The 19,978-nt window shown below is 42.1% G+C and overlaps 1 protein-coding gene and 1 non-coding gene across 6 annotated transcripts in view; both read left to right on the top strand.

The window, feature by feature from the left end:
* The window catches only part of Elf2 (E74 like ETS transcription factor 2), a 90,690-nt gene that overhangs the window by 57,499 nt on the left and 13,213 nt on the right, over nt 1-19,978 (top strand). For 3 of the 5 annotated variants that reach the window (XM_052730212.1, XM_052730210.1, XM_052730213.1), the window contains one exon: nt 19,426-19,539. In XM_052730212.1, coding sequence (XP_052586172.1) covers nt 19,500-19,539 — 40 coding nt within the window. In that variant the 5' untranslated portion in view covers nt 19,426-19,499. Of the gene's footprint in view, nt 1-7,298; nt 8,415-9,622; nt 9,752-19,425; nt 19,540-19,978 lie in introns of those variants that run through there. The other 2 variants (XM_052730211.1, XM_052730215.1) reach the window with 2 other exon arrangements.
* Nucleotides 13,640-13,706, top strand: Trnaa-ggc (transfer RNA alanine (anticodon GGC)). Its single transcript has one exon. It is a non-coding gene; the product is annotated as a tRNA-Ala (tRNA).

Genomic DNA, 19,978 nt, shown 5'->3' with positions numbered 1-19,978 from the left:
TATCTTGGAAAACCAAAAACTAAGAAATAAATTAGAAATCTATTAAATTTTTATTAATTTATTTAATTAAAAAACCAGTTGACAGAACTGCAGTGATGAAGTGTTATCACCATAAAAAGATCCATAGAACAGAGTAGAGAGCCTAGAAACAGGCCCACACAGCTCCATACAGCCAAGCATTTAAAACAGACGAGAGACCAGGTGGCGCTGCATGCCCACTCTGTGAGTTCGAGGCCAGCCAGGGCTACACAGAAACCCTGTCCCAAAAAACCAAACTCAAACCCAACCAAACAAGTGAGAGGAAGAGGGAGGAGGAGAAAAGGTGGAAGAAAAAAAATGAAGTGTACTGCAGGGAAATGATAGCTGATAGATGGAGCGAGGGTCTAGACACAGTGTGTACCATACCTGCTGTTTAGTGGCCATGCATTTGAAGACAGGAGCGAAGACGACTGTTTATTAAAGTGTATACACACACACACACACACACACACACACACACACACACACACACACGATTATAGGGACAGAAATATAAAGTTGGATTTATTTTATGCTTCTTTAAGGTGATTTATTCCTTATTATCTTTTGTATATATCAGTTCTTTGTGTCTAGCTCCCGTGTGAGCATCCAATTTAATTTGATTAGTGTATTTTTTTATGTTTACACCTGATTATTTATGTTTATACACTGAGTAAATAACATTAGGTGTCTCAGTTTCCTATATTTTTTAGTAAATACTTAGCATACATCTAATCAGTTACTTCAAGCTGCTGCATATATGGTTGTTATGATAAGTCATGTCCTCTCCCTTTATGAGCACGGTCAAACGTGACCTCATTGCAATGTCTGAGTTGAATGTCTCTGGCATTGTTCTTTGTTCTGTCTTAGGAAAGTCTTTAACGTTTGCACGTGGATTCATACATGGTTTTATTTTCTCACATCGTCCTTGAGTAGTTTTAGAATCAAGATTATACTGGGCTCAACAATAATACAGGTGGCTTTCATGTATTTTTCCCATTTTCAGCAACAAATTCTATAGTCATTAAAATTGGTGAGAATTTTGTAGTACCTAAAAAGGTATTCAAGTTTGGAAGTTTTCTGAGTAGAGAAGGTTTTGGACAACACTTTAGGTTCTTCACCATTTATGTTTTTGAAATTTACCATTTCAGGTTTATCCATGTGTGTATTTTCTAGTGATTTACAGACACTGAGGTGCCACGTTTATTAGCATAAAGTTTCATAAAAACATGTTATTGTACTGGTGGGTATCTGTTCGGTATTCTGTATACACATATGTATGTATACACACACACACACACACACAATCAGTACATATTATATTTTTTTCCTCTTATTATGATCCTGCTGAGTCTTTACAAAATCACCCTTTGGCTTTATGAATTTTCTCTTTTTAAAAATTCTGTTCAAAGTTGAATTATTTCATTTTTCCGGTTTCCTTTCTCTTTCTTTGATTTACTCCTTTTTTTTTCTTTCTTTCTGAATTGAATGCTTAGTTTATTTATTCTTGTTTTTTTGAGACAGTGTCTCTCTATATAGCTCTAGCTGTCCTGAAGCTCACTATGTAGACCAGGCTGGCCTCAAACTCACAAGGATCTGCCAGCCTTGGCCCTCCGGTGCTGGGGTTAATTGTGTGTACCACAAAGCCCTGCAGCTTATTCATTTATTTATTTTTTAAGTCTATTTCCTAACAGCTCAGTACTGTTTCAGCTGTGCCACACATAGCTTGACATTTTGCATTTTGTAATTCATTAGTGAATATTTCTTAAAAGTTTTTAAATTGCGTGCGTGCTTGCGTTTGTGTGTGTGTGTGTGTGTGTGTGTGTGTGTGTGTGTGTGTGTGTGCGCGCGCGCGCGCGCGCGCGCAACACACAGGTCAGCGTATTGACTCATTTCTGGCCTTTATCAAATTTTTGCCAGCCTCTAAATATTTCTTAATTCTTCTGAAATTTACTTTTTATCTGAAATATTATTTAGTATATCTTCTATGGGAAAATAGGTCTAATTTGACATTAAAAATTGAACTTCTATAGGACGAGCAGTTTGAGTTGTATATCAGTCAGCAGGCTGACAGAAGGTATCTGAAACACGTGTGTTGCAATCTAGACTCTGTTAACATTTTACAGACCAGAAAAGACAGCATAGACTACCCAGCCAGCTCCGGGCCATTGACAGGGCTTGTCTCAAAGGAAAAAAGGGAGACTCTTGAGGGAAAAGCCCTCAAGTTGACTCCCTGCCCCCCACACTTATGCCTGTAATTCCAGTGCTCAGAAGTGGAGGCAGGAGAGGGAGTTCAAGGTCATCCTGCACTACAGAGCAAGTTTGTAGCTAGCCCCGCCCCACCAGGCCTCAGAGCAGAAGAAAGCTCAGTGGCAGAGAGCTTTATTAGCATGTGTGAAGCTCCAGATTCACTCACCAACACTGAAAGACAAATGAAGAAAAAACAAAAACAAAAACAAAACCCAAAACAAATGCAGAAACCCTCTTTGAGAAAGGAAACTGGACTAGAGAGATGGCTCACTAGTTTTAAGAGTGTGTCCTGCTCTTCTGGAGGTTACAAGTTCAATTCCCAGAAACCTTGTCAGGTGTTCATACCCACCTGTAACTCCAGTTCCTGCGGAATCCAACTCCTCTGGCTCCTTTGAGCACCTACAGTCATGTGTACATACTACACACAGACATAATTTAAAATAATAAAAAAATAAAAAATTTTAATGGAGGAACAGTTTTGTCTAACAAAGAAGGAATTTGATGAATACAATTGGGTAAATTCATGTACTGAAATATTTTGTAGAATTTACAAAGCATATGGCTATATTTACTTACATTAGCAGGGATTGAGTGTAGCTCCTTTATGAAAAAAGTATATGTAATATAATGACATTTATCTAACCAGAGAATACGAACAATATGTGTGGAGACCCACAGAGGTTTCCTAGTGAGAACTTACTGAGGGTCAGAGAATCTGGGCGTGCTTTACCCAGCAGGGCTGCATAAGGGGATGATCCCGGGTGTGGTTACCAGGTGTTTGGAATGGTCTGCACTTGGCTGTGTGGTATGCTTTGATCTTTCAAGGAGGAGGTCTTTTGCCCCACCCCTTGGCATTGTTATAAAAAGCCCTTTTCAATCAACGAAGTGGCTGTTGAGTATTGACCCAGGCCCTCCCGAAGCTATCCTGTGTTTCTTCTGTCTTTCTTTTCGTCATCTAGGTTTCTCTTTCTATCAGATATTTCCTCATTCCTCTCTCCTCGACCTAAGAACCCTTCAAGAGGTGAGAGCTGGACTCCCACAAATATGCCACTCAAGTATGTTCACACAAACACATAAATATACTCATGCAACAGTATAAAGGCTTGATGTGAAGATAAGTGTCATATTTGAAGACTATAATGGTTTTAACCCACCTATTCCACTATTTTTTTTTCAAAGATTTATTTATTATGTATACAGTGTTCTGCCTGCATGTATGTCTGCAGGCCAGAAGAGGGCACCAGATCTCATTACGGGTGGTTGTGAGCCACCATGTGGTTGTTGGGAATTGAACTCAGGACCTCTTGAAGAGCAGCCAGTGCTCTTAACTGCTGAGCCTTCTCTCCAGCCTCCTCCTCCTACTATTTTTAATTAATTTACTAACTCCCCCCCAATTTAGCATTTTAAAATACCAAATATCTACCATTCCACATAGTACTAGAGGTTAAAGGTTAGGGTGTGGCTTAAATGCATGGTCCTTACTTTGGGTCTTTGATCAGGCTGCTTACAGTCTTTTCAGTTGGGTTAGTCATCTCAAGACTTGGTAGGGCTGGAGAGCGTCTCCCTGATAGCTCATTTTACAGTTGTTGGTAGGATGCCATTGTCCTACCCACTGTTCTGGCTTCACAGGCTTGTTGAGGTTATTTATGCCTGATATTTGGCTTCCTTCGAGGGTCTGTGACCTGGGCACTTGAGCTTTATTCTGTTTGTTAGCAGGGAGGAATTGAATCCAGTGAGAGGAAGCCGAGGCTACATCTCTTTAAGGAGGAGCTATAAGAAAGAAATGGTAATGAGAACATTGGTGTGACAGAGAAGTAGGGATGTTACTTTCATTCCTGGCCAGTGGTGGAGAGTAAGGGCACCAGGTTCAAATTCTGGCCCTTTTATAACCAACTATAACTTTAAGCAAGGACCCTTAGATCCTTCATCAATGAAATGAACATAATAGTAATATCTGTTGTATAGAGATGTGGACATAATACGTGGAGAGAAGTGAAGGTAAAGTAATTAGTATGCAGGCTTTTATTTAGTAAGCAGTAAGATCTGGTATTTACCTCCCCCCCTCTCTGCTGGGACATATAAATAATTTTTATATAGTATTGTCTTTCTGTATTTTTATTAGCAGAATTGTGTAGGTAGAGTTTTCCTGCCTGGCCCACAGTCAGGGCAAATCTCTCTCACCTGCCAGTCCCACAGCCGTCAGACCCGACGAAGTAAACACAGAGACTTGTATTGGTTTCAAACTGTATGGCCATGGCAGGCTTCTTGCTAACTGTTCTTTCAGCTTAAATTAATCCATTTTTATAAATCTATACCTTGCCACATGGCTCGTGGCTTACCGGCATCTTCACATGCTGTTTCTCATCGTGGCGGCTGGCAGTGTCTCTCTGACTCAGCCTTCCACTTCCCAGCTTTATTCTCCTCCTTGTCCCGCCTACACTTCCTGCCTAGCCAATGGCCAATCAGTGTTTTAATTATTGACTAATCAGCAACACATTTGACATACAGAACATCCCACAGCACTTCCCCCCCTTTTTTTTTTTAAAAAAAGGAAGGTTTTAACCTTAACAAAATAAAATTACATATAATTTGGGAATTTGGGCGTAGCTTCTCTTACTACTTCCTGCTGGAGGGGGGCGCTGTATCTTATGGGGATACAAAGAAAATTTTAGGATCATGGAAAAGTCCATGAGGGTGTATCGTCTGAGCCAGTTGCCTTCAAACCATTCTGGATGTTGGACCATCTGGGCCATGGTGTCATCAGAGACCTTTCAGGGGGTCTTGGCTGGTCAAACCTGATGTATCTTAATCTGGAACAAATCCATAGCCTCTGGCTTTCTGTGGGAACAAAAGCAGAGTCTCCTTTCCAAAGTAACATATCCTTATATTCAAATTTTGAAGTCAAGATACCTTTAAAATATACATTTTGGCGTAACTCAACAGCTTTTACAATCAAATGTTTTTCTGCAGTTAAAAGTCCCAAAGACAACACAATGCAGATTCTCTGTGTAATATCCATTTTTACGTGGCTTATTTTTTATACTACCTTTACTGTCTCTTTAAAGACTTTATTTTTTAAAACTATGTATTTGTTTCTATAACTCTATATATCTTTTTTGTCTCTTTCAAGCCTACGTATCTTTTACACACATTGTAAACTATTACATCTGAATCTGTCTTATTGTGAATCTATTGCCTTAAACTGCAGCAGCTGTGGCTGCTGGATCCACCCACCTCAGCTTCCCAACATGGCCATGGTTTACCGCCAGCTCTGGGAGCTATCGGGGGTCTATGCTTTTATCCAAGCAGCGTGTAGCCCAGAAACCTCTTTTTTTTGTTTTGTACCAGCAAAGGCTAAATCCACAATGCAGCTTAATGTGCCACTTGCAGAGGCCTCATTCCCGCCACAGGGTGTATGCTAGGAACCCACCAGTAGCTCAAACCGGCAGCTGCTGCTCATTTGAGAGAGACAATTAGGAACTGTTTTTAGCTCCGTTTTAGAATCTTTTCTCAGGTTTTTAGGTGGAAACTCTTGCCACCACGTTGGACGCCATTTGTAGGTAGAGTTTTCCTGCCTGGCCCACAGTCAGGGCAAATCTCTCTCACCTGCCAGTCCCACAGCCGTCAGACCCGACGAAGTAAACACAGAGACTTGTATTGGTTTCAAACTGTATGGCCATGGCAGGCTTCTTGCTAACTGTTCTTTCAGCTTAAATTAATCCATTTTTATAAATCTATACCTTGCCACATGGCTCGTGGCTTACCGGCATCTTCACATGCTGTTTCTCATCGTGGCGGCTGGCAGTGTCTCTCTGACTCAGCCTTCCACTTCCCAGCTTTATTCTCCTCCTTGTCCCGCCTACACTTCCTGCCTAGCCAATGGCCAATCAGTGTTTTAATTATTGACTAATCAGCAACACATTTGACATACAGAACATCCCACAGCAGAATTGAGTTTATTTTAGGGTATCTACCATCAAAGCCTATGTATTCAAACTTAGTTAAAATTCTGCTTATAACTGTTTGATCTTGGAGATTTGAAAACTGCAGATAAATGTTTGTATACACACACAGGTATACATAGCAGATGCTTGATAAACACCATAATATGCCACTTTGTGCCAGTACACATTCTAATAGCAGCCTATCCTACTTATTATTCTCAGTAAAGTATTGGTGGCTTTTGAAAGTCTGTTTAAGGCAAGGCAGAAACACACTAAAGTTGGAAATTCTCCTTATACAATCCAAATGTATAGGAATGTTGTGTTTTCCACAGAAAATGTTTTGCATTATTTTCTGTGTATGTGTTAAATGTATAAATTATTATGCAAGGATGTATACAGCTTCTATTCTCTTGGTGCTTCAAATGTAAGCCAGACATGGATGCATATAATGATGATGTCCACCCCGCAAAGCACACACGTGGCTTACACACACACACACACACACACACACAAAAAAAAAAAAGCAGATATATCTGAAATATAGTAAGGTAAGAGTGGGGCAGACTTCAGACTGAGCCTTTACTGAGAATCCTGTTTACTGTTTTTAAGCCACATTGACTTGTCACCTACACACACACACACACACACACACCCCTTTGGTTCCCATTTCCATACTAAATAGAATACATGGAAAATGTGTTACTGGAGTAGAAATTCTGATTTGTTACCAGTTTCAATGATCTGCCTCAAGTCAGCAAATTACTCTTTAGTATTCTTTATCTTTCTTGATACAGAAAACTGCTAAAGATGCTGCCTATCAGTGGGAGATCCTTATTTCAAATTGATAGCAATGAAAAGTAAAAGCTATCCGTTAGCTGGTTCCTTTTATCCTATGCATGGCAGTCCTAGACAAACCCATCTGATGCTGTAGTGGTGTTGGGTAAACTTATAAAACCATATTGTGTTATATTACTGTGGAAAATAACTTTATAAGCAGCTAACTCAGATAAAATTGGTAATCCTACAATAGAGATGATTATTTATTTAATAAATTTTTTATCAAACACATAATCTACTGGAGATGCATTTTACATAAATTGTGTGGCGAACAACTTCAGGGTAATATTTTGTTTCAGTTTTTATGTTAAATTCTGAAACAAGCAAGGCATTTTGATTAGGTCTTGTTTGGCATTTTATTTGGTCTGAACCCCTGTACTTCCACTAATTTATAGCCACTAATTGGCCACATAATTCCCTTTCCTGGTGTAGTATGTGTTTGTAAGGTCAGTTTCTAGCAAACGCATTTTTCTAAAAGATGGCTTAAGATATGAACGAATATGTTCATTTGTCCACGTGAACCAAATAAAAGTGAGGGTACACGAATTTCATGACCAGTAAACCGAGTGGCTCTAATCCTGTCTCCCTGAGGCTGGCCGGCTGCTCTGCTGTTTACTAATTACCTGTCTAGTGTACTCTGACTTCTGTAGAGAAGAGGACCAAGTCGTCTTTGGAAGTAGTTGGAGACTCCTGACTTCCCTAGTGATGTTTTTAGAATATTTCCTAGGTATGAGTTTTTAAAGTGCAGCTCTTTTCAACTGAACTGATTGTATGTTGCATAAGCTCTGGAGGGGACAAAACAAGTTAAAAAGCCACCTTCATGCACAGCCGCGGGACTAGGTATTAGGTCGCTTCTAGGAAGAAAAATTTGATTCATGGCTCTTTTCCAGAGGGGACATTTGCAGACTTCGCTTCCGCAGAACGTGAAGCGCGCCTCTTCCTGCCGAGGCCCGCGTCCCCGAGGCGGCCTGCGGCTCCCCAGCCTCAGGTGTCCGTGCGGCCGCTAGCTGCCGGCGCCCGGGACTTCCTGTCTGGGCGCGGGGCGGAAGGATCGCGTTGCCAGCCGGGGCCGCCGCCGCCCCTGCCGTTAGGTGGTGGGGCTGCTCAGCCCGGCGGCGGGAGGCGGGCCGGCCGCCGCTTCCTGTCGGAGGACGCGCAAGGATCCGGGCGTCGGAGTGTGTGCGAGTGCGTGAGTGTGTGCCGCCCGCACGGCGTGTGTCTCCGGCCGCGGGTTCCGCCTTCTCCCCTGTCGCCGCCGCTCAGGGTGTAAGTCAATGTGAAGCAGCAGTTCCAGCCCCGGGATAAACATGGCGACGTCTCTGCATGAGGGACCCACGAACCAGCTGGATCTGCTCATCCGGGCCGGTAAGCGCAGGGGAACTTTTCTCCGGTGCATCGGTGCAGCGGGCGAGGGGGCGCCCGGCAGGCGGGGAGCGTCCCCCGGGGCGGTCAGCGCCCGGGTCCGGTGTCCGCCTCCGTCAGCGGGGCGGCCGCGGAGAGGGGGGAGTGAATGAAGTAATGGAGGCGACAAATCAGGAAGTGATCACCTTGGAGAGTAACCTGCCTCGGATCCCGGCTGTCGCCCCGGGCGGCGCGGCAGCGGCGGGGGCCGGGCACCGAGCCGCGGCTAAGTTGGGGAGTCGGCGCGGGCGAGTTGCGCGCTTCACCCCAGTTGCCGGGGAACCAGGAAGTGAGCGGGGCTGTTGTCCCCGCCGCCTGCCACGCTGTCCGGCCGAGAGGCCGCCCCTGCCCGCGGCTGGGGGCGCTGGCCGCCCGCCGCCCTCGCCTCACACTTCACACAGCCGCCACTTCCGCATGGACGCCGCGGCCCCGGGAGCTACCCGCCAAAACGCGCCCGGCCGGCCTCCTGCCTCAGCCCTCACGGAGCAGCGCCGGAGTAACGGTCTTGAGGCCACTTCCCCGGGCCGAGCGGGACGCCGACCCGGCGCCTCCCTGTCCCCGGCTAACGGCGGCGGTGCAGAAACTAGGCTGCTGCCCTTCCGTCCCTCGTGGGGCGGGTGTTTCAGGGGGACGGGAAGGACACGGGGTGTATTCCGTGCAGCCGACCCGGGGCTTTGGGACAGCGAGGGAGAACGTTTATTTTTGTCAGCAGTGGGTGAAAGCGGGATGCAGGGCGGGCGGGAGGGCGTCCTGGCCCCAGGGAAGTCTCGGCTCGGAATTGCCCCCTTTCCCCTCCCCCCCCAAACCTCCCACCATAGCGGAAGCGCCTGGGAGAGGACAGAACGCGCGCGATTGACAGGCCCGCCGTTCCAATCTGCGCTCCGAGATGTTCCAAATAAGAACGTTGATTTCTGGGGGCGGGACCATGGGCCCGAGCCGGGCCAATGAAGATTGGGCGGGAGTGAAGCTGACAATGTACGCATGGAATTGGAGGGAAGAGGAGTGTAAACACGGAAGTGGCCGCGGGGGTGGGGGATGTGCTGCGCCACTGCTGCAGCGGAAGGGCACGGACTTAAGTTACATAGAAAAAGCAGCTTTCCTTGCTCGCAGACAGCGCAGCGAGGGCCCGGGTCGGTGTGGCACTGCTTGAGCACTGTTGCTTACTGGAACAACACGGACGCACGCGGTCCTCGCTCTGGTTCTGGTTCATACCATCCTTGTGGAATTGGAAGATGAGAAATAGTCACCAGACAGTACTGCTGTAAAAGAGCTGAACAGTCTTTTCCATCTATTGTTTTTAGGTAGGGGTCTTGAAATCGGTAGTTTGGCTAACAAAGCTGACCCAATTCGATTGGGAAGAAAAATCAACATATGTTTATCCCTAAATTTAACACAACTTTAAATTCAAATAAAATCTGGACTAATAGAAGCATATGTACTATATAACACATAACGGTGAGTGTGTTTAGTGTGTGGCATATTTTACACATTTCAAAAATCCCTGAGGAAAGCACAATTTATTGAGCAGCGTTTAAATACCTTTTTTGGATAAAAACTTGTGTTGAATGAGAGGCAGAACACTGAGAACTTGGATCCTTCAGTCCATTGATCAGTGTGAATTAGTGTACACTTTCATGTCTGGTTAGCGGTGTGTTGAGTGTGTACAATTCTAGAGATAATTACATTTCTGGGCCAGAGAAGTGCTCATGGGTGAAGACCACTTGTTGCTCTTGCACAGGACCTGGGTTTGGTTTTCAGCACCTACGTTCACAACCATCTGGAACTCCAGTTCCAGGGGATACAACCCCCCTTCTAAACTTCATGGACACTAGGCACACATATGGTGCGTATAAATACATGCAAAATTTTAGTAACTAAACCTAATGATGTTATTTCCAGTGCATGTGAATACTTGAGAGAACTATAGCACAGTTTCTTCAGTCAGAACCCTGAGAAACCGTGTCGAGATAGAGGACCTAATTCTGCAAGTGGAAGGTTTCTGTGAGCTTTTGGAATTACCAGGAAAACTGAATGTAGCCTGTAGATATTTTGCTAGGAGTGCATATTACATAGTCTTCGGAAGTAAATGTTTTTATCTTTTCATAGGCGGTCGGTTTTGTGGTGCCAGGGATCTGAGCCAGGGCCTTAGGCAAGTGCTAACCATGGAAAACCTCCCAGGCTGGTTTTCTAAGACTTTAGACACCATTTTCCAGATCTTCTTGATTTTTGAGTACTACTTACAGAAATCTTACAACTGAAGGTTTTTAAATCACAATGTGCTATGAAAGACTGTTCTATACATAATTATTTTATTTCTCCCTTCATGTTCGTGTGATCTGAAGGTCCCGATAGGCTTTTAGAAGGAAACTTAAGAGGATTTGCTGATATACTCAAGAGTTAGTTCAGTGAGTTCAAAGCTGGAGAAGGAAATACGGATTTAAAAAATTTACGATTTTTGTGATTCCAAATTTTTTATTGCTGACAGTTTTTAATGGCATAACCTTTCAACTTTTTGTTAGTTTTTGTTTTTGAGACAAAAGTCTCATGTACCTCAGACTGACCTCATACTTTCCATGTAGCTGAGGCTAGCCTTGATCCCTTGCTTCCACCTGCTGAATGTTAGTGGTAGAGGTGTGTGCTCGGGGTTTCAGCATGTACTCTGCCAACTGAGCTACATCCCCAACCCCAATGTCTGCACATTTTATGAGTAAATGGATGTAATCTCTTTATCTCGTTGAAAGAAGTCATTAGACATAGGCAAGCAGATGAAAATCTATATAATACACAAATGAAAAGTAGCTATAATGATTGTAGTAATTTCCTGATGGTTATGTAAAATGACTGACACTTGGGAAGAATTTAGAGAATAAGTAAGCTTTGAATTGAATGATGTTAGTATAACTTGCTTCTAAGCAACTATAGATCACTTAATAAGATCGCTGCTATAGCACTACAGGATATATTGCTTTACCTTCCCTATTTACAACTCAAGTTTTACACATATAGTTCTCTAGTTATTAATATTTATGCTATTAGGAGTTTAAGTGGGTGAAATAAATAAACTTGTATCAAATTGGTGTCATTTTAAAATTAAAAATGTTTTGTATTCAAGACTTAATATTATTAAATTTGCATTTGGGTGGGGCATGGTGATACCTTCCTTAATCCCAGCACAGAGGGGGCAGAGGTAGGCAGGCTAGCCAGGACTACAAACTCACAAACTTGCTTCAGGAACCATAGAATCGAGGGTTGAGGTTCTCTAGTTAGCTATCAATAAAACTATGTCCTAGTTAACCTTAATCTTAACCTCCTACCCTCTTTAGCACATAATTAGGTGAGTGACCTCTGAGGACTTTTAAAGCTCTAAAATTATGAGTGGTCCAACACATTTAATGCAAAGGTAAAGATGTAGGGCTTGCTTTTAAAGGAAATTTTAGAAAATACACTGTGTGAGTATGTCATAGATGTTAATTTCTTTTAGCCAACCTTTGAAAACTTACAGTATTTGATGTAGTTTAATACTTGAGGCTCAGTTCTGGTATGAGTGAGTGTGTATGTGTATATAGATTAATGAGGGAAAAACAATTGTCTGACATTATTACTTTCCTAATTATTTATGTGAACATATAATGTATGCACTGTTTTGATTTGGGAGAAGATTTTCAGTTGAAAAGATTCTGCTTTCTTTTCTGAAGTGCGCAATCCTTGACGACCTCGACCTCCTCCTCCTCCTCCTCCTCTTCCTCCTCTTCCTCTTCCTCTATCCTTCCCACCTCCTTTTTTTGTTTTAAGACAAGGTCTCACTATGTAGCTGAGGCTGTCCTGGAATTTAGTATGTAGACAAGGCTGGCCTCAAACTCAACAGGGATCCACCTGCCTTTGCCTCCTGCGTGCTGACATTAATTTCCTTTTTCTTTTGAGAAGGGAGGTCATCAGAGTTTACTCTACAGTCCCCATCCCCCCCCAAGACAGGGTTTCTCTGTGTAGTCCTGGCTGTCCTGGAACTCACTCTGTAGACCAGGCTGACATTGATATCCTCCTGCCTCTGCCTCTGAGTGCTGGGATTAAAGGCGTGTGCTGTGACCACCTGGCTGCAGTGCAGTTCTTAAACGCAGAGGAAATTTGTCTATGGAAATACAAGGTAGTCTGTGTGTGAATTCATGCACATCTGGAAACCAGAGGTTGGCAGTAGGCATCTTCTTCAGTCACTCGGCCTTATTGTTCTGAGACAAAACTTCTCATTGAGCTTGCAGACTGGCTGTCCACGAAGTCCCTGAGATCCTCCTGTCTCTGCTTCCCTGCTGGGGTTATAGTTGCTTGTAACACTGGCAGAGGACTGGGGATTGAGCACCCAGTTCCTTATTTGGGTGCTGGGTATCCAGTTGAGATCTTCCTGCTTTCCTGGTAAGCAGTTTACCAACTGCGACACCACATCAGCGCTAGTTATCTCATGAACAGAACAATGTATATATTTGGTCAGTGTTCATCACGAATTTAAAATTGAAGAAATCTCATTTCTGAATATCTAGTAAAGGTTGGTTATCTCTTACCCATAGTATTTCGGACAGAAGTGTTTCACTTACCAACTTTTCTTGATTTTGGAATATCAGCATATGCAAGCCCCAAAACATTTCAGAAGTTCAGATTTGGATATTACCGTGTCAGTCTTGAAAAAAAATCATTAAAAGTAGCATTATATGAAAAAGTAGGGCCAGCTGTTGGTGGCATATATGTCTTTAAGCCTAGCTTCTGGAAGTAGAGGCAGACAGATGTCTTTAAGTTCAAGGCCAGCCTGGTCTACAGAGAGAGAGAGTTCCAGGATAGCCAAGGCTACACAGAGAAACCCTGTCTTGAAAAAACGAGAGAGAGAGAGAGAGAGAGAGAGAGAGAGAGAGAGAGAGAGAGAGAGAGGGAGAAGAAGTAGGTACCATGTATTGAAATAAAAATAAAAGAATGGCTTTTTTTTTTTTTTGTCCAGAGACTTACCTTGCTGTTGGACAGATGACTGAGTGGTAAAGGTGCTTGCCAGGCGATCCTGGAGACTGAGTTCAGTCTCTAGGAACCAGATGCAGATGGATGAAGATAAATGACTCCAGAGTTGTCCTTTGACCTACACACACACCACAGCACGTGTGTCCCTGTACATATTTGTGTACACACACATCAAAAGTAACATCTGGGCTTGGGGATTTAGCTCAGGGGTAGAGCGTTTGCCTGGCAAGCACAAGGCCCTGGGTTCGATCCTCAGCTTAAAAAAAAAAAAAGTAACATCTGGGGGTGGAGTGTATGACTTAGTAGTAAGGTCCTGGATATGATCTCCAGTATAGGAAAAAAATTGTAATGTCAGGGTATAAGGTCAATCAGTAATTCAACAAAGCAGTTTTCTTTAGAAACAAATAATGGGCAAGGTGGTCTTACACACCTTTTATCCCAGTAGTCAGGATGCAGAGGCAAGTGAATCTCATGAGTTTGAGGCCAGCATGGTCTACAGAGCGAGTTCCAGGGCAGCCAGGGTTATGCAGAGAAACCCTGTCTCGAAAAACCAAGGGGCGGGGATGGAAGGAAAAGGAAGAAACAAAAAACGTTAGAGAAAAGCAGACAGTATACTGATCTAGAGATTTTGGGAGACTGTCAGGGAGTCTAGAAAGTCAAAATATTTTTCATGATATTGAAAGATAATACTCGCCTTTCAGTTTTACAGGTGTACAGAAAAAATATAAAAAAATTAAAAATATTCCCAGAAAAAATTTATATATAATATATATATTATATATATAATTTATATATATATATAAAAATAAAGCATGCTGGATTTAGTGGCACACATCTATAATCCCAGCTACTTTGGAGACTGAGGCAGGATTATTGCAAGCTCATGTCTTAAATAGGCTATGTAGTGAATTCAAAGCTAGCCTGGGCAAACTAAATGACACCCTGTCTGAAACATAAGTGAATGAATGAATGAATGAATGAATGAATGAGGGCTGAGGATATAGTGTAGCTGAAGTATTCCTGTGTCCCGCTTGGCCTAAGGTTGGGACAAATGTCTCACCCACTGTCCTGCAAATAAACACACAGAGGCTTATATTAATTAAAACTGCTTGGCCACTAGCTCAGGCTTACTACTGACTAGCTCTTACACTTAAACTCAGCCCATTTCTGTTAATCTATATGTCACCACGTTTTCCATGGCTTTACCTGTGTGCCAGTACATGCTGCTCCTTAAATGGCTGGAGTCTCCTGACTTGCCTTCCTCTTCCCAGCATTCACCTTGTCTGCTTATCCCGCCTATACTTCCTGCCTGACTACTGGCCAATCAGCGTTTTTATTTAAACAGTGTAGAAAAAGCATTATCCCACAGCATTATAGCTTAACAGTAGACTGCTTGCCCAGCATATATGAGGCCCTGGGTTTAATCTGTCATGAACCCCCACCTCTAACACGTACATATATACCCAATACATACATACATACATGCATGTATACATAACATACACACTTGTAAAGCCACTGAGTTATTTTAGTTATTTTTCATAACATATATTCATATTTAAGTAGCATGCATACGATTATAAATGAGTAAATATTCTTGAAGTTAAAGGTTTGTTTGCTTTTTTGTTTATTGTGCTAGCCCATGCTGGCTATACTAAAGCTCCTAAATGTTGGGCTTTCAGGCATGAAGTCATGATGCCTGGCTAAGTTTTATTTTTCTACAATAACTATCTGTAGATAAGTCTTATTTTCACCCAAAATCTTTTTGAGATTCTCAATAATTTGAATGCAGAAGTGTCTTCTGACCAAAGTTAAGTTTAAGAATGGGTTTAGGCTGTCATTTGGTGTAATGGCCACTAGCCACCTGTGAGTATAGAGTACTTGAGATCTGGCTGGAAAATTCAATTTTGAAAGTTCTTTATATTGATTACATGCTGACATAGCAGTATTTTGGATGTATTATGTTAAACAAAAGGTATTACTTTCAGTTGGAGATGTAGCTCAGTGATTGACCCCTCGCCCCCATAGAAAGGTATTAATACCACCTTTGTACTTTTTTTAAATGTGGCTATGAGAAAATTTTAAATTATGGCTTGAATTTAATTGGCTAACACTGGCTTAGAAAGTAATTCTCATTGTCTTTTTATACTTACAAAGCTATATTGATTGAGGGTCAAAGGAGACAGATGTGAAGGTGAACGATCCCAGATCTCTTCATTGCAGTGGTTTACGGCCTGCTCTGTCCCGACGGGAGCTCTGAGTGTTAGAGGATGTGGTCAGTCAGTGCAGAGCTTGAGTGATGACCTTGGAAATACTAGTTTATGGTGCTGTGTTTAGGAGAAAACCACTAACACCTAATGAAGTATTTCTCATTTTTCCATTGCTCTCACACTCCACTGCTAGTAAAGTTTATTTCTGACTCGAGAACATTGTTATGAACTAGATCCATTGCCAACGTCCTCTCATGCAAAGCTGGGAGGTATGCCTCTTGTCAGACTTAATTACCAAGTTTGGTATTTTACAACAGCTGCTGAAAGTCTGGAGCAGTGTACTACAAACACCAGCTGATTAGAGATGGAGCTGGAGCGGGCATATTTACCCACAGTAAATGGCAGCACAACCATGCTTATTGATGGCGGTGTGCTCAGAATTAAATCGCTCTGAAATATATTTGATACATTACTTGAAGGAGGTTTGGCCAGGAGTTCAGCTGCTAGAAAATGAGACCTGCCCAGTTACTTCCCAGTTTGTTTCTGTTTTTAAACTGAGTAGCTTCTTTTCTACCATAAATTTCATGCATGTCTAGAAAGTAGTAAGAACGAATTTTATTTGCAGATGTTGCTTTTATTGCAAGGCACTGTTAAATTGATAGTTATATCTTTAGAAATATGCAGTTTTATTTTATTTATTTATTTATTTATTTATTTATTTATTTGGTTTTTTTGAGACAGGGTTTCTCAGTGTAGCCCTGGCTGCCCTAGATCTCGCTCTGTAGACCAAGGTGCCTTGAACTCACAGAGATCCGTCTGGCTCTGCCTCCCGAGTGCTGGGATTAAAGGCATGCACCACCACTGCCTGGCTGCAGTTTTAATTTTTTAATTATTGAGCTGAAGAAAACAGTATTGAAAATTTAAAAGTACTACAGAACTAGAGAGATATTAAATTTCTGGTATCAAAGATTATTTTAGAAAGTCACCTGTTGACTTAGGTCAACAAAGTCTAGATACTCCTCCCTTTATAGAATGGGTAAAATATTCTGGAACTTCTCACCCAACACCAGGCTTTTAGGTTTTTATTATATGGAGCCGCAGATGAACACGGTAAGTTCCTAAAGTAGAAAGTAACACTCACTCTCTTTAGCAAGCCGTTCAGTTACAGAGTTATGAGATTATTTTACATTTATATTTGGGTTTTGACAGTACTCTGAACGCGAAGCTACAGGAGGCAGAGGCTCTGTTCAGACACGGAACTCAGATTTGTAGCCCAGCACTCAGCACCTGAGAAACAGGTGATACAGCCTGGCTGTCCTTATAAATTAGGGCTATTTAAAGTACTAGTCAAATATTTTTGGGTTATAATTTGTTAAATTTTAGGGGGAAGAGAAGTTTGGGGTCAGAAGTAGAAACAAGAAAATACACTTTAAAAACCTAATTGGAATTGGGTGTGGTGCTACACCCTTGTAATCTCAGCACTTAGGGAGCAAAGCAGGAGGATGGGGGTTCAAGATTTCTGCCATGTCTAGAGTTCCAGGCCAGCCTAAGCTACATGACACTCCCATCTCAAGAAACAAACCAGAGCAGAACAGAATCAAGATTAGTTTGTAGTAACATGAACTTAACATGAATTTAATGATTTTGAAAATGCACCCCAAGCTATCTAAGAATTTAGGGCACACAATATATAACAGTTAGGCAAGTATTTTTGTAGTTGTTATTTATAACTTAAATATTTTAAAATCTGTAGTTTTATTGCCCTCTGATTATTAAATACTTGAAGCTATAATTGTAGTAGCACACAGTTTTTAGAGTATATCTTCATAATATTACATAAGGAATTAGCTTACCCAGGATAGTTTATTAATAGCTCCTAAGACGACAGCTAAATTACAACACCAATCCTGCTTTAAAGAGAATGGCTCCCGGGTGGATGTTTAAACCTGAGAATTCGCTTCCTGAGGGTTGTTAGTGTCTGTGAGTCTTAGAGGAGGCCCTGTGAAGAACATCCTCAAGATTGGCCGTGTCCTCTATACTAAGTTTTAAAGCTGAACTAGTAGCTGAGGGAACCGTTTGCCTCGCGGAAGCTGCAGATAAGAGTAAGCAGGGTCACCTAAAGATAGATTTACTTAGAGGTTTGGCTGCCTCTCCCAGTCCTTTAGCTTGGAGCACATTTCCATAAATGGAAAGAGCAGCTGGAGAGGCCCGAGTACCTAGCTTGAGAGTGTGGACGGTGTGGAACAGGTGCTAAAAGAGGCCTGAAGTTCTAAAACAAGTGCTCCCCAAATGACTTCCTTTTGAAAGGCCGAGGTTTTAGCATTTGGTGAATTTGGAGGCTCTGAAAAATTTTCTTTTTACGATTCAAGTTTCTTGAGACAGGCTTTAGAAGATTCACGTCTGGACTTGTGAATTTGGCATGGCTTTATGAAACTAGGAACAGTCACAGCAGCTCCTTAGGAGAACATCTTCAGAAAAACAGATTAAAATTTATTATTTATGTTTTAGAACCTCTAATCACATAATTATTCAGTATATAAATAAGTCAGAGTGTGAAATAAATGTACGACTAAGATAATGAATTCTTGACAATTCTCCTGTAAGATCATGGGATTGTTTTTAACTTGATACATAAAAGAAATGCACGTGTTATATGGAAAATCTGGGGCTAGATATACTGCTTAGAGGTGGAACACTTGTCTAGCAATGTGAGAGGTGCTGGGTTTGATCCTCAACATTTGAAAATGAAACAAAACCAGTTGTGAATGCAAAGCTTACCCTTTTACAGGAATAAGAGGTCATCATACTGAATTCCCATTTCATGCCAGGCACTGTATGTGGTTTCCACAGCTATTTGTGGAAATTGCCCTGCTCTGTCAAAGCGGAAACTTTGGCATCGGAGAGTAAGTGTATTGCCTTAGTGGCAGAGTCTAAGAACCCTGCTGTTAGACCTGCAAGTGCAAACCTCTGTCTGAGTACCTCATTGTTTCACCAGTCATTTGATAGAGAGCATGAAAGACATGTAAGAGAGATAGGAAGAGCAGTTGAATGGGACCGGCTTCCGGGTAAGATCATCTGTCTCTATCCATCCACCCCCACCTGTACATTTCTTAGGGAAAACCCAGCGAAGCCCACTGACATTCTGAAAAGCACAATGTTACTGTGAAAAAAGTTAGGAAGTGTTGTGACAGTAAAATTAATAGCTTGCCTGGCGATTGTCCACTCACAGGAGACTATATAAAAATTGAAGCAATTCATTAGGCTGCTTAGAACAGAAGTGCTTCTAACTGATTTCTGTTGGCAATCATATTACCCCAGCTTAGAGACATAATTGACCCACAGGGTGGTGGTTCTTTCTCTGTTCCCCAGCCCCTGTGGACGATTCTCCCAGGTGATTGTGGTCTAAAATGGATGCAGATTTCATATTTCAAGGTTCTTTCTTTGTTTTCTTTTGGTTAAGATCCAGGAACTTCTCAGTAATTTCTAATTAGCTTCATTGGGTTTTTGGTTTTGAGATAGGGTCTGCCTATATATAGCCCAGGGTAGCCTCAAACCCCATTCTCTGCCCGAACCTTCCAAGTACTGGGGTTATGAGAATGTGACACTATTACCTGGCTTATTGGTTGCTTTTAAAATCAACACTCACTTTACACAGCGTAGACGTTAGCTTTAGTATTCTTTATTACTTAGTAAGTAGTAATGAGTACTCCTTGGCTTGTGTAGAATTGTGATATTCAGTAATGATATTAAGTTGTTTGTTCTGTTTTCCACAGTGGAAGCATCTGTTCATGGCAGTAATGCACACTGTACAGACAAGACAATTGAAGCTGCTGAAGCCCTGCTTCATATGGAATCTCCTACCTGCTTGAGGGATTCCAGAAGTCCTGGTATGTGAGCTGTCCAGTTTATACTAAATGATACATTGTTTCCATTAGAATGAAGACTGAGATCAGTAATTGATGGGGAAGGCTCTAGAATCTTTTTTTTTTTTTTTTTTGGTTTTTCGAGACAGGGTTTCTCTGTGTAGCTTAGGTGCCTATCTTGATCGAACTCACAGAGATACACCTGACTCTGCCTCCTGGGTGTTGGGATTAAAGGCATACGCCACCATGCCCAGCGAAGGCTCTAAAATATTAAATGCTGTGCTTAATGTCCTAATAAGTAATGCAGAAAATGCCCACAAATTTTTATTAAGCAGCTGTGTATGTTGTCATGTTTATTTTCTTGATTCTGAGTAAATTGTAGATAGTTGTAGTCCTTAAGAGCAGGACAAGTTGGATCATTAGTTGTAGTCCTTAAGAGCAGGACAAGTTGGATCATTTGCTT

Source organism: Peromyscus californicus, unplaced genomic scaffold (assembly GCF_007827085.1).
Source record: "Peromyscus californicus insignis strain IS unplaced genomic scaffold, ASM782708v3 Scaffold_9__1_contigs__length_137607984, whole genome shotgun sequence".
In the NCBI taxonomy this organism is placed as follows: Eukaryota; Metazoa; Chordata; class Mammalia; order Rodentia; family Cricetidae; genus Peromyscus; species Peromyscus californicus.
The sequence above is the reverse complement of the archived record's forward strand: the minus strand, read 5'-3'. Positions and strand labels throughout refer to the sequence as shown.